This window comes from Chelmon rostratus, chromosome 21 (genome assembly GCF_017976325.1).
Source record: "Chelmon rostratus isolate fCheRos1 chromosome 21, fCheRos1.pri, whole genome shotgun sequence".
Lineage (NCBI taxonomy): Eukaryota > Metazoa > Chordata > Actinopteri > Chaetodontiformes > Chaetodontidae > Chelmon > Chelmon rostratus.
In genome coordinates, this window is record NC_055678.1 from 15,917,772 (window position 1) to 15,933,073 (window position 15,302).

Consider the following 15,302-nt stretch of genomic DNA (forward strand, 5'->3'; position numbering starts at 1 on the left):
TAAATGATAAGCAAAAATAAGTCGACTTAAAAAACAATAATTTGCTCAAATGGTTCCCCCTCCAGCCAACCGCCCACAGACGATGGCTTTTCATCGTGCACAGCGCGTGCTTCCAGTTCAGCTCTTGTGTATTTTAAGCTGCAGATCTAAAGAAACAGATTGTCACAGAATCCAGAGCTGAATGAGGAAAACACCTCCCTCTTGCCTCCCTCTCTTTCCTCATCTCTAATGGCGGTGGTGTTATTCCCAGTTCAACGCCTGGCATGCAGCGTGTCTGACCACAACTCAGGCAACCACAAGCCTTCAGCCTGCAGAGCTCGTTGTAGCTCAGCTTGTGCTGAAATAGTGCAGCAGGGCCCGGCGATGACTTAAAGTGAGAGGCATTTTGCAGAGCAATGAAAACAATAACCAGCACTAAACACTCGCGGCAGGTAATCTGCAATGCTCTGCTAGGCTCTGTGTGTGCACTGACAGCCACAGATGCTGGAGAGGTACGTATCTCTCTAACTTTTAAGGAACTGTGTAATGATAGCAATAATGTAGTAGGACATTGTACAGCAGTGCACTGGTACATAAAAAATGTGCTTAATGCAGCCTTCAATGATGCATTTACAAAGCCTACTCCTGAGCGGCAGAAAACAAGAGTCAGCCCACACCTCCTGGAAGGCTTTCATCACGGCCCAGTGTGTAGCGCCATCTCTCTATCTTGGAGCAGATGACGTGGATGCAGGAAACTGAGATTGATTGTATTTTATACTGTTAATACTGAAATAATTCAATTTTGAGCTCTAGACAGTGATGTAGTGTCCCCTAGCTCAATTAGGAATAATACATCATAATATGTGGTATAATCATCCTCACTCATTTCCACTGAGCTACATACAGGAAGGCAGTATCCAGGCAACCTGCAGCACCAAACCAAAACAAGCGCTGGACTGCAAGCCAAATACGCAGGGTGTGACATAACTTCCATGACAATAAACTAATTATTAAGCCTGCATTCCACACTAAAATGTTGTGACTAAAAGATGATATCTCTGTAACAATGGGTACTTTTCTATTTAAAGAATTTAACATGTGGCAATCTGGCACCATGGCTGATGTAAAGCAGGTAGCCACTTCAAAAGAGCAGCAGCGCAGTGATAAATTATACATGTTCGGTTGTTATACACAGCCAAAACAGAATCAGCGAGTGGAAATCGATTCACAACCGGCTTCATGAATTCAAAGCAACCCACACAGACAAACAAATAGCATCATGCAATGGCCACCCGGGCAAATAAGATCTGGAGCAATGAGCATCACAGCTCAAACCTGTAATGACTGCTCATTCCCTTGTTTCAGGCTGCTCGCTGCGTCATACATTTCCATCTCATTTCAATAATGGCCTCAGGGTGCAGACCGGACACGACGGCCACGGCAGGAAATTGACAAAATATATGTGCATCCAAAAACACTGTGATCTGAATGTTAGTGTGGCTGCGGTGTTGGATTTTGTGCATTAGCGCGTGTTGTATTTACATATGTGTGTGGGTGTGTGCAAAGGTGAGAGGCATGAAATCATCGTCTATATGTGTGTGTGTGTGTGTGTGTGATCCCTCCGCCCTGATTAGGCGGGCTGCCCGTGGGGCGGCCTCCATTTGTTAAACATCTCCTTTCCCGGACATTAGCCACGTACGCCAGCCCACAGATAATTGAATCAATTACGACGGCTCTGTCTCCTCCGTGTTTCAGTTGCAAAACAAGCAGAACGGAGCGTTCCAGCGAGACCGAACCGCAATTAGGCCCATCCACTGAACACCTCGCTCAGTGAGAAAAAAAATAAAATCTGTGATAATTATTGTGTTTATGCATGGAGAGGCTCGGCTGTGTTCTGCTGCTAATGCTGGAAGTAGGAAAGGACAGAGAGTTACATAGATGCGTGTGTTGCTGCAAAGCCTTCAGCCAGCCCTCCTTTATTTGAAGTGATGATGCTTTAAAGGACCAGTGTGTAGGATTTAGTGGCATCTAGTGGTGAGCTTGAAAATTGCAACCAACTGAATACCCTTCGCCTCACCCCTCCCTCCAAGCATGTAGGAGAGCCTACAGTAGCCGTGAAATTCGCGAAAAACACAGAAGGAGCTCTCCAGAGTCAGTGTTTGGTTTGTCCATTCTGGGCTACTGTACAAACAAACAACATGGCGGACTCCACGGAGGAGGACCCGCTCTCTATGTAGATATGAAGAGCTCATTCTCAGGTAATAAATATACATTCTTCTTCATTCTTATTTTCAGGTGATTATACATGAATAAAAACATACTCATGAATATTATATTCCGTTTCTGCCAACAGGCACACTGGTCCTTTAACTAAAGACACAAGTTAACTTCAAACCAAAACTACGGGTGAAAAACATTTTAACTAACTCAAACTAAAAACTAGACTTCAGAAGAAACTAACTAACTAAAAATATTTCGTAATCACACTAATTAAAATAAAAATCAACAGGAAACGTCTTTAGTTTTAGTCTATAGTCAAATTTGTGAACACAAAAAGCATGAGGAGGCATTGCTGCCTGTTGAGACTTGGATGTCTACATGACTGTGAGTCAGCAGCCTTCACAAAGCGTGTTTGTATTGTTACACCTATTGTGAACATCTTACATCTTGCCCCTATATACTCCCATATTATAATAATAAAAAATAAATCTGAAAATAATAAAAGCTGAACAAGCAAGCCCCAAAATTAAAAATGAAATAACAATAGAAATGCATGAGAAATACAGAACTATACAGTAAGAACTCTGCAAAGGAGGTGGTGGTGTTAATGGTGCAGTGCAGTAAATACAGGGATATAGCACACGCAACCCAAAACTATTGGCTCACAGTCAAACAGGAGTGATTCCCTGCTTACACAGTGTTGCACTCCATTTCTGTGCACAGAGCAAACTATAGGAGTAGTTCTGTTTTGGGGTGAGGGTGTGTGTGTTTGTTTGAATAGTCATCAAGGTTAGACTTGCTGACAGGTACTGTCTCCCTTTTTTCTCCATTTCTGGAGACATTTTTGAGCGCAGAGTGCGTTTCTTTATGATTGATTCTTCACATATATTTTAGAAATGTCTGTGTTTGTCAGTGAAGACTGTGAAGCCAACACTCTCAAGCTGTGTCAGGCACACACTCTGTCCTATGGAGCTAATAGGCACATAGTGTGTAGTGAATAGTGTACAGGATTTAAGACTCACAGCACCGCCGGGGTCGATGCGAGGCCTCTCCATGGCAATAGTGATGCAGTTGAGGAAGATGATGACCAGCACGATATGGTCAAACATCTTGTGGGTGATGATCTTGTTGCACAGGACCCGAAACCTGGCAAAAAAACACAGAAATGTGAAACTTCAGTCAAATGGAAATGGCGTGTTCCAACAAGCGTGTGTTTTGTTATTGAAACAGGAGAGAAGAGAAAACTCCCACACACTGTGCTTTTACTTGTAATAAACTTTATTTGAGATGCAACATTTCAACCCTTACACTTTCATCAAGTACCTGACGTGCCTAAATAAATAAAAAATACAATCTGTTGCGAGTAAAAGGACAGTGTGTGGGAGTTTCCTCCTACGAACCTTTTCCACAAGAACCTGAAGGTGTGTATGAACCTTTACAGTGAAGGTATGATAAAAGGAAAAATTCTTTTGATTACTGCTTTATACTTTACACCAGCGGTTTACAAATCAATAAATTAGTTTTATGACATGGCAGCACTGTGGTGAAGCATTCTTTGTGTAGGTTTAGACCCCAAAACCACTTGGTTAGGATTAGGGAAACATTGTTGGTGGGGTAAAACTCACTGCTTTCTTGCTCGATCTTTAAGTAAAAGTAGCAATACTGCAATATAGAAATACTCCATCAGTAAAGCAAAAAGTAAAATAAAAAGTTGAGGTGGGACTAGTTTAACCTACTATATACACTAATGAGTGCTTTAACCAATATAGCATTATATTCTATAAATGTATATGCTTCATTGTGAAATTTTAATCTGCAAAGTAGCCGAAAACACCCGCGCTCGCCAGAAAAACTGCTGCATAGGTCACCTGTGCAAGCAGGTTATTAAGACCCATATTTACATTCATTGTTAGGCATAGCAATTATGACTGGAGCAAAGCAGGAAGTCAGGTGACGTCGTAATAAAGAGCAAGAAGGCCCGCATAATGAGGAGGTGGGGAGGGTGGATGGGTCAAACAAAACTTGGACGTTTGCCCAGGAGGCTTCTGTTGGGTCCCTGTGTGGAACTGAAAGTCAGTGTTGATAGATTTTAGCTTAGATAATGGACTTGAGCTACATTAGGTACGTAGAGGTAATGCACTTCTAGCCCAAATCATGATCTTTTCCTAAACATATCCAAGTAGTTTGGATGCCTAAACCAGCGGAACTGTGTACAATGCAGGTCAGGTCTGCTGTAATTAAATCTGTCAAACATTAGGATGGGTGAAAAGGACAATATTTCCTGTAAGTAGAAGTATAAAGTAGCATGACATTGAAATGCAAACACAAATGCCAACCCAGGCTGCAGCTCAGTCCAGGCATTTTCTCTAAACATGAAATATTACATACCGTGCCAGAGCATTTCATGAAACCCTGTGCACAGTAATAAAAGATCTCATTCACTTTAAGACAGCTTCTCTGACATACAGTAACTCTTTAATGAACCGCTATAGAATTAGGAGCCATTAATTATGCCTGACTGTCACTACACGACATGAAAAGGTTCCAGGCTCTCAGCTCGTGACAACAGAGAGAAAGAAAGAGGGAACGCTTGTTATATATGGCGCTGGAAAGGATTTAACCGTGCATCAAATCCGCTTTGATGGCTCATATCAGCCTCAGTGTTCAGCCGGGTACAATATTGTGAGGGTTAGATCTGGATTTTTGGCTTTATTTGACAATGCAGACACCGTTGTGTCAACGCTGCTGAGTCTGCATGCATGTCTGCGTGTGTCATCTGACTGCGGTGATCGTTACGCAAACTGTACACAGATTGCGTGAGCTAATTCCCCTTTGATTTCTGCACGCCAAAGCATTGCTGCTAAAGAATTCAAGCGTCTTCCACAAGCAGGAGGGAGGGAGGACACACGACGAACACGCCTCTGGTGCCAGCTCCTGCGCGTTTGAAGGGCCAACGTATGGATGAGAACTTCAATGTCAAGTTCAAATGGCCCCCTAGACTTACAAACACACACTCACACACACACACCACAAGGATGTTTATATGAAACGATTTTGACAAGTGTTTAAAGCTTTCCGCTCTGGTGATGTTTACTGACCTTTCGAGTATTCTGGCCTCAACTGCTTCTAAATGACAGTTAACATAATTGACTTAACTATTGATTGAGTAACTTTTGTACTTTTAAAATGTCCCTAAGCACACTCAAACACTACTCTCTCACAGATTCTCCCAGTTAAAACTATAAATCTCTACTTTTTGACTTTTTTCCCAACATGTTCGCTGACTTTGAGTCTATCAGCTCTTGATTTTCCTTTGAACATGTCTGCAGGGTGTCTTTGCACCTCCCAGAAATCACCTGCCACTTTAACAGCGTAGGTGGTAGCGCGACGTGTTCCCTCGGCTCCTCCGCTGAAGCAGCTCCTGTCGGCGGCGCTCAGGCAGCGGCGCGACCTCTTTGTGAAAGATTACAGCTGCTCATGCTAACTACCCAGTTCTTCTGTGCATTCCAAACAAATCAGAGACATAAACCGCATCACTTCCTGTGTGCTGGGTGACTGCTTTCCAGGAAAGAGCTGACAGATGCTGAGAACAGTTCATGTTTTCCTTAGCTGTAGGCTGAATCACTTTTACGTTATATCATTCAGCACTGGAAAGTAGAAACAGAGAGTTTCGACATAAAAATGCCACAGATCATTACTTTTACTATTTACTGTAATTCTGAAACGTCCTCCCTGCTGTCTGTTTGTTCTATTCTCGTCTGTATCTTATTATGTGCTGCTCAGATGACCCACTTCCCGACAAGGTTCAGTCTAGTTCCACATAATCTAATCATGTACTGTATGAGGGACCACGTGCACAGCCCTCAGTGAGCCCTGCACATCCCTGGTCTACATGTTCATAGACCACTGTTCTTACACATCCCATTCTTGCGGTGAACACGTCTAATCGCAGTGACTGTGTCACAGTATGCATTCATAGCCGGGCCCGCTCCTCCGCTCATTTAAAACTTCCCCTGCAGTAATCATCAGAAGCAGCAGCACCAGCAGTGAGCACAAAGGCAGGCTGAGGTGAACTCAGGTCCATGTGAAAGCCGCTGGACTCCGGCCTCCCACTACGCCGCTGTCTCTTGATGTGATTGTGAGCACAGGCGGGCGTCTGCGGCAGTTCAAGGCCAGAATGGGCGCCACGCGGAGCCTGTGTCCTAGGTGTCACTCTCAGCAACAGCCGAAGCGTGCGGCCCGCTGTGATTGAAAGCCAGCGAGAAGCCCGGTTTGAGCCAAGATCCTTCAGTTTTCTTAATACTCTGACAATAACAGACTACGGGGAGCGTTTCCTATTGACCTTTCCCAAATTACACAATACAGCCAACAGAGAGGAGAAGCATCCGGAACTTTTAAAAAGGCTCAGATTTGCAGATGGACTGTATGCCCTCAATGCAAATCAATTATTCATACTGATATAGATAAGTTAGCAGTCTCCCAAAAATTTTAAGTAAACTGAAATTTGCCTTACCTTAGCTGCCAACAGTTAGCATTCATTTTATAACACTCATTAGAAAACGGAAAGGTGCATTCCGGCAATCTGATTGGCTGTTAACTGTGATACAATATGCATATATCATGCCTACCGTTCTAAAAAGCCTTATCACAGCAGATCACACCGCTTCGGGGAAGTGGGAGTACTTTATGAGATAATAGTCTGTGTTTCACATTGTATAAAAATAAATTGATTGTGTATACCTCTTCAATGTTGTCATTATTGTCAGATGGGTCGTATTATTATTAGATTAGATTGTAAAATCCTGCACTGTGCGTCAATGAGTAATTAGGAGTCACATCGCGGACCACGGACAGCTCCCTTAGGCTACAATGGCAGTCCCAGGATCAGCACCTTGACAGCGACTGAGTGCTCTACAGGCTGATCTGTCACTGATTGAACAGCCTCATGGAATTGATAGTTTACAATTCTTCACATTCACATGATGAAATTCGTTAAGGCAAGTAATTTGGCGCTTTTAACGTCATGATATTCATTGAGGTTTTGTGTGGATTCTTCCGGACCACTCACTCATAGTTAACCGCGGGGGGCCTCGCATGTTTACGTTACGGGGCTGATTGACAGAGAAGCAACAACGTCTCCATGACAACGAACTGTTAGACAGCAAAAAGTTGCTGCGGTGTTTTGACAACGTTAACAAATAGACTAAATAAGTTGAAGGTTAACTTTCACCTCCAGATAGGGTTAACAAAGGTAGAGTTGATTGAGCTGAAAAAAAGGCGAGGAATAGACGACAAGCAGAGCTAACGTACGGAGAGGTGGGACTATTTTTTTCACATAGGGGCTATTTTATTATATAATTCTATATGTAATTCTATTTAATTTAAAACTACATGAAAATGATTGTGTATTCTTCTTCCATATTGCAATTATTGGTAACCGCTAAGGGGGTTTTCGTCCCTCCGCTTCGTGTCGGGCCGAAGAACGCCCCTTAGCTGTGAGCACATATCACAGCCTGTCGTGATGTATTGCTTAAACATACTGCTGTTAAGTTCATATTCCATAATCTATAGAAAGTGGCTTTCACTCAGGAAGTAGTAACTACTTAGCCTAGTTTGATGACTTAAGCATTGATCCTCACTTGATCCTCACACTGCATTATAACATGGGGGGGTCTAGCTGGCCTTAGCTGTCTCTCTTTCATGGGTTCAGGTGGTGATGCCATGACAGAGTCACATCAGGAGAACTGAAGTCAGAACTGGTTATCTGCCTGTGCTGCTGTTGGAACTGGATACATATTACAGAGTATTTTTATGCTCACCACCACAGATACTGTGTTGCAAAAATGAAATTAAAGTTACACATCGTCAGTCATAACCCAAAATTTATGCTCCATGCAGGGCACTAATGAAGGGAGTGCTATCACTGCACAAAAATGCAGAAAACTCAAATTTCTGCTTTTTGGTAATCACAGTTTCAACCAAATAAGTGCAAAACAAACACTGAGGGTACATACACTGATTTCTGCGGTATCTGAGAGTCATTCGGTTTCAAACATCTAACCATTTGGAATTGACACGAGATGACACTGGTGATGGCTAACATTAAGGGGTGCGTGGGGGCTCTTTGTTTGATGTTTAATTAGCATGTTGCTGTGCTGTGGTGGCAGGCGGGGGCCAGCATGTTGCTAGGTGTTGCCTTCACTGCCGCATCCTCCAAACAGGCAGCAGAGATGAGCAGATCAAAGCCCCAGAAGGGGAGGAGGAGTGAAGGAAGAGGAGGCGAAGGAGGGTGGGATGCGATGGATTCAGCACGTGGCTGAGATAACACGCAGCGCTCAGTGGGAGAAACTCCCTTCCCCCCTCTGCTCCTACTTACTCACCCCTGACATGGCAGAAATGTGCAGATAAAAGAGACTTCTGAAGTCAGACTGTGGGAGGGAAAAGGAGTAGATATAGGAAGGACAGAAAAAAACTGCTGTGCTCACATTGCGGCAAAAAACACTTTGCCATTACAGTCAGCATTATGGGATGTCAGTCACATGGGATGTTAAGACTTATCCTCTTGTGAAGAAGAGGACTCAGTCTTTTTCTGTACACTGATAACAAAAAGCTTCCTTTAAAAAAAGTGCTCTGAACTTGCTCATTTATTCATTTCATTCAAATTTAAAGTACACAGCTTAATTTATTCTAACTGCAACAGGAGGAAGCAGTTTACAAGTGTTTTCCTTTTGGAAACAACAAACATTCAGAGTGCTGCGGTCCCAAAACTGCCATGAATACGTAAAAATGCCCATATTACAGTAAAAGAACCCGCAAAAGAGGGAGGGCAAAGAGGCAGCGCTACAAAGGCGAGCGGTGAGTACTACCTTGACTCTGGAGGGAAGAGGTAGAGTGACCAGGTGTCTCTCTGTCGACACCACTCGGGCTGTTTCTTCTCCAGCCAGCGGAACAGCCTGGCAAAACGACCCTGGAGGGAGTAGGAAGTGCACAGTGCATTCATTATTCATGTGTTAACAATTTCCTGTTGCAAATCGTGAGCCACGATTATTCTCCACAGATAGAAGTTTTTCAATTTGTTTCTTCTTACAAACACATGATTAGTAGTATTGTTAAAAAAAAGGGCCACCTACAAGCAAAGACAAGGACACGCTTTGGCCTAATCCAATATGCTATTAGATGAGTCCTGATTCGATTCCCGAGGAAATCATTTCCAGTATGGAACATGCTTGGAAGCAGATTTTCATTCGTGAAGACAGAAGTACAAGTGCATGCAAACATGCACTCAGACTGACCAGGTTGACCTCCTCTTCTGCATTCTCATCTTCAGTGTTGTCCTCCAGAGAGACATGTGTGGGGCCCAGGACTGACGGAGAACCCTTGCCGTTGCAATCGCTGTGCTCTGGGAGCCGCAAGTGGCCCAGTGAAGGGGGTCTGGAGCTGTGCATACTGGCTGAGCGGTACAGGAAGGGCACCTGGACAGGGAACGGGACAGGATGCAGTTACACTTCTCATGTAAGTGCTGTAGTCTCACTTTTACAGGTGCTTTGTGTGGCAGGTTTTTGGTAAGCTCTGTTTCATACATGCAGGTTTTGCTCTGAATTGTTGCTGCGAGGGTGTTACCAACATCCCTCTGACACACTTAGTGCTTGTCTTCTATTTGGCTTTGTAAAGATTACGAACATGCTCGAAGTGTTGTGTTGGGCTGAAAGAACTACACCCTATAAAGCAGTTTCCCTCCATACTGCAAAATGAGGTTTTCCCTCATGAGAGCTCGGTGAATGAAGGTTTCTGTTCAAGCCAAACATTGCAGCAGGTGAGTTCCCTCATTAACATTCCATCAGCCAAATAGCAGTATTTATCCAGTAAATACTCCTGCTCTAATCTTTTTTGGAAGCAAAACCTGCACAATTGACTTTCTATGGCATGTGGGTAAAGAGCATCACCATTCACCGAGCTGCCTTCCAGACCCAGTGGTACACAATGTCAAATGCAACCTTCTCATTATAACGCTTATCATAACCTGGTTAACTCAAGTGCTGCTCTGCAGAAGGTTTATCAGGCCAATAAATTCACGAACCTGGTTTCATTGTGTTTTAAAGCGTGTGAATATGTCAAAAAAAAGATCATAATGTTGTACTCAACAGTCACATTCTGATTCATTTATGTCTTCAGTTCAGTTTCCCAACTTTTTTGGAATCAGGGCTGGAGCATCTTCTGCTCAGAGCTATGATGACGCATAACACTCTAGTAAGGGCAACACAGAAGAATGCCATAAAAATCTGACAATAAAATTTTAAGATGTGCACTAAAAGCTTCTACTGTCAAGTGAGCAGGGTTTTGTGGAGACCGCTGTGTTTCTGCCCGTGTTGTGCTCCAACTCAAATGTTACTGGCAGTACTCTCGACAAATACCCCAGAGATAAATTCGATGGATGCACCGCATCTACCTGCAGCAGAGAGTCAGGGGGCAAATCCATGGAGCTCCGAGTCTCCACTGACTCCATCCTCCGGTGTCGGGGTCCTCTCTGCGACTGGGACATGGAGTCAGTCCTGGCCAGAGAGGCGTCATCGTCCTCCAACAACCCACCTCCCCCTTCTCCTCCACCTTCCCCATCTTCTGAGCTGGAGCCACCCTCACCGGAGAGGAGAGACCGCCGCTCCCCGGACTGCCGCTTCTGGCGCTTGAGCGACGGGGCACGACCCAGGCTGTTCCAGCTGGACCGCCGGCTGGTCCAGCCGCTGCCAGAGCTCCACGGAGCATTGGGAGAAGTGCTGCGGGCACTGGTCTGGAGCGGGAGGACAAGAGGAAGAGTGATAAAAAGCAGGAGAGAGAGAAGGAACGACAAGAAGGACGGCATGTAAAAGTGTTGATCATGAATCTTGACGTGAGCTGAATTGAATAGAGATTCACGACAGGAGCAGATGTAGAGATCTGGGCTGATTTTCACAGCTCTTTATCCCCATCATCAGTTTGTCAAATAAAGAGTGGCAGTGGCAGACGTAAGCAGAGTGTCGGACCGCACGTCACATTAATCATCATCAATCACTGTGACCTCCACACATCTGCGGGACACGTACAGTGAATTCTGAGAGAGGCTTACAGGGAGGCTGGGGATAATTCTTGGCACTTATCCCCACACGTGTACTAATGCTGGCTTTGATGACTGCCACATGCATTTGGTGTATGTGAGAATAAACATACGCACCGGTGATTTGTCATAGCAGGCTGGGTCTACAGAGACGTTGCTGCCTCGACGGGACTCGTAGCCCAGGATGGGATCACCTCCGACAGGCAACTTGGGTACGGGCATGGGAGTGGCGGCCGTGTGGGTAATTAGAGGTGGAGTCAAGTTGGTCTTCAGGTCCACATGACCATTTACAGGCACTACTAGCAAAGAAAGGGATGAAGAAGATACAATTTTGCTGGTTAGGAGTAGGTGAGAGCAAACGGGATGAGGGTGAGATCAATGGATAAAGACAGCGGTGTTAAAAAGAAAGGGGCAGAAGTGAGAGCCAGCAGGCACAGAACAAAAAAAAGTTGATGAAAGCAACATAACAGAGGAGCATGACAATGAATTGATTGGAAACAAGCAGAAGAGGTGACACATGTGGAGGAGTGCAACAGGGGTGCACCCTCAGTAACGCACAGCATAGTTAAAAATGCCTCACACTGTTATTGAGCAACATGAATATTTTAGCAGGGCATTAATCTTATGGGATGCGTGGGAGAGAATATTATGTTTGGCAGCAACACAAATACATGATATGCGGAGGGCAATGCAACCTTAATAGCGCTAATTCCTCCGTCTTCCAACCTTTTTCCAAGGCCTAGAGGATATATATTACGCTCTTCCAGCTTTGTAAGCAGTTTTAGACCGAGCATCTGAAGGGGCTGAAGGGGGGAAGATACCGTACGTCTGGGAGTTGTACTCCATACAGTAGTGTTTCCAGTGGGCTTTTCAGTCTGTGTGAACAGTAATTAGAGGGGATGGGAACAGGCGTATGAGGAATAATGGATGAGGCTGCTATACTGGTTTGATGCTGTGCGGGGAGACAGCCAGGCACGTGCCCACCGAGTGTGGTCGAAAAGGAGTGAGCTCGGAGAGGGCCGAGAACAGGAGACCACAGGCATGGAGCAGGTGGGGGAATGTTTGCACAGGGTATAATACCTTCGACCTAACTTACTGCTGTAACAAAATTTCAGATACATTATGTCAGAAGCGCAGCACAGTATGTAATCTAGTGGGATCTAGCAGAGATTAGGGAGGGAAAATGCCAGCAGTTAACTGTGCAAACACAGATGGTAGAAGTTTGCAATAGGGGCTTTGATAAATCACACAGGGCTGAGTTAAATCCTTTGCATTCCTCTTTGATTCAAGCAGAGTGCAGCGATGTGATATGTGTTGTCTGTATACATACAGTGTAGTGTACGGTTTATGTGCAGGCCTCACCTGCAGAGGCTGATAAATCCTTCTTGCTGCCGTTAACGTCCTCCATACTTCGTGCACAGGAATCGATCTCCGAACCCGATTTAGAAGCATCACCCTTGACACACAAAAGCACACAGTGTTAGAGGAAAACACCTGTGCAAACCTCGGTTTCTTTCTGAGTTAACAGAAAGCACGTGGGTTGAAGTTGCCTCTAAACACGGATCCCTGCTTTCATGTATCTCGGGCCCAATGTCACATCGATCCTTTTTTCGGATTTGACCTCGGATCAGTCGCTAGAGGCAACGTCGCTCTTGCAAGCAGAGAGGTGAGGTTGTGGTCTCCCTGATCCCAAAGGTCAAAGGGTACAGAGAGAGGGTGAGAAAGAATAACTGTGTAGTCTGAAGTGTCATCATGCAAGCAGGTTCACAGAGAAACCACACTGAAACTCAACCAGGAAAATGCAATGAAGCACTATTCAGAGAGAACCCAGCCAGGATATTGGATTCACTTTGTTGCATAAAAACACAGTGAATGCACGGCAGTTCTTTTTACTTGCTGTGACCCCGTAAACGGCTACGAAAGAGCTTCAGTGTGGTTGCTAGATCTACAAATTTCACACCTCACAAACACACAACACACTCCGAGCGTACTTCTCTGTGGTGTGAGGCAATCTGCAAATCGCCATCCCGGTTTGACTCTACTCAGAAGAGCAGAGCTGTTTATGCCTTGTTTTGTTCTCGATCATTGTTCGCAGACAGTGATGACAAAATGAGTTATCTCACATTTACATATCCTTCTACTCCTCCTTACTATCTTCCACAGGCATGTCTCAGGCTCTTAATTACTCTCCTCTAGCCTGTGACTTCCACTTACAAACCGACTGCAGTGAACCTCAGTGTCCCTGCTTGTATTTGCTGCGCTATGCCAGAGTCTGCAGACTCCATTAACGTGTGCAAGGGTGCCAGGTGGATGCCGGATTAATAGAATGCCGACCCAGTGAGTCAGACCTCTGTGGTAGCAAAGTGAATAAACTGTCTGCAGAAAAGCCTCAGGACCTAATCACCATGCACCTGCTTTTAAACTAACAAATTACCTTCTTGATACTTCCCATGAGTCTGAGAGAAAGACAAAGTGGTCATATTGTATTTGTTCACTGCGGGCGTCTTTGGGACGCCGATTTGCTTTTTTTTTTCTTGCTTCTTCTAGCTAACGCCACCATTTGCGCGCCCCAGACTGATTTCTCCCGAGCTGTGAAGTGTGGGAAAATTAGGTAAGGAGAGTGGATGCTGATGAACTGAGAGGCCAGTCGCCTCAAGGGCTACTTGGAGAGCGCTGTGATTGCCGTGTTCGTCACCTTCCTGCATCTACTTGTTTATCACAGCGTGCCATTCCTATTGAAACTGTTGGCTCACAGCAGGAAACATGGGGCACCTGCAAGTGGCTGCTTAAAATGGCGGGGTATGAGAAATAAATAGGAGGGCATTTTCTGTAAATTTGTCTGTCGCCGTTAGTTTTGCTTCATTTTACCAGGTGACAGCTTCAAACTGTACATACCTTTCATGGTCTCCATAGGATGCAGCCAACTGACCCTGGTAATCCCTTGACCTTTCCTCTAGTGCCACCATGAGGGTAATATCTCAACAACTATTAGATGGATTGCCTTGGAATCTGGTACAGACATTCAAGTTCCTCGCAGGATGAACATAACTACTCAGGCTTTGCTAAAGCGACACACCTCCTAATTCCAGCTTGTTACAGACGTTATTGTGCGCAAACTTAAACAGTAGTAGTAGGGTTTGGGCATAAAGATTACTCTGACACATGTTCACAGAGCCACCATCACACAGACACACTGCTCACCAAACACACAGCACACACCCACAACAATTTATCACCAGACATAAATTCAAAAATAAAATCGGCTTTAACCACAGCAAGAGGCCCTCTCCTGCAGGGCTCATCAACCCACACACAATCAATCAGACAGGACAGCTGTGATAGGACAGACCCAGTGGCGCATTAGCGCTAAGCTTCGTGGGTGCTCAACCTTACTGGATCTCCTCTCTCTCTGTTTCAGGTAGGGGGAGACAGAGAGGAGAGCAGCTGTGTTTCTGCTCTCGGTCTTCATTCCCGCCGAGCAGTGGTCGATTAGGAGCTTGTAGCTGCAGTAGCCTCTGGTCAGTGTAAAGGTCAGTGTGACAGAGTGTGTGTGTCTACTCACAGGGAAATCAAAGCTAGGCCAGGGGCTTTGTTGCGAGGACCTTGTAGTATAAGCACAAGGACCAGACCTGACAGGCCCAGGTGAGGAACGACGGGACAACCTGACCCTCATCTCTCCTTTCTGAGGCACACAGACAAAACAGCTGGCTTTAAGGAACTGATCCAGGTTTTTGAAAAAGGGAGGGTCATCAGTTTACCCACTGAGAAGAGGCGATGGAAAAACAGACACCATCATCATCTATGTGTCCTCCATAGATATAAGGAAGCTGTTCGCGCAACGTGAATGTGTGTTCAGACGGCAGATGAGGTGAATTTTACAGCTGGTGTGACTGCATGTAAAATCCATGAAAAGAGGGCACAAATATACACAGTTTGAAAAGTGGTGCTCCTCCCGAGGCTTTCATCCGGCATTATTTCATATAGATACAGAGACAAGAGGAAAAAGGAGCGAGAC

At 44.9% G+C, this 15,302-nt stretch overlaps 1 protein-coding gene across 1 annotated transcript in view; it reads right to left on the reverse strand.

Moving 5' to 3' along the window:
- Nucleotides 1–15,302, reverse strand: part of cacna1g (calcium channel, voltage-dependent, T type, alpha 1G subunit) — a 229,602-nt gene that overhangs the window by 56,023 nt on the left and 158,277 nt on the right. The window contains exons 15-20 of the mRNA XM_041963433.1: nucleotides 12,650–12,743; nucleotides 11,405–11,586; nucleotides 10,646–10,984; nucleotides 9,492–9,671; nucleotides 9,066–9,166; nucleotides 3,222–3,345 (exon numbers count right to left, since the gene is read on the reverse strand). Coding sequence (XP_041819367.1) covers nucleotides 3,222–3,345; nucleotides 9,066–9,166; nucleotides 9,492–9,671; nucleotides 10,646–10,984; nucleotides 11,405–11,586; nucleotides 12,650–12,743 — 1,020 coding nt within the window. The remainder of the gene's footprint in view (nucleotides 1–3,221; nucleotides 3,346–9,065; nucleotides 9,167–9,491; nucleotides 9,672–10,645; nucleotides 10,985–11,404; nucleotides 11,587–12,649; nucleotides 12,744–15,302) is intronic.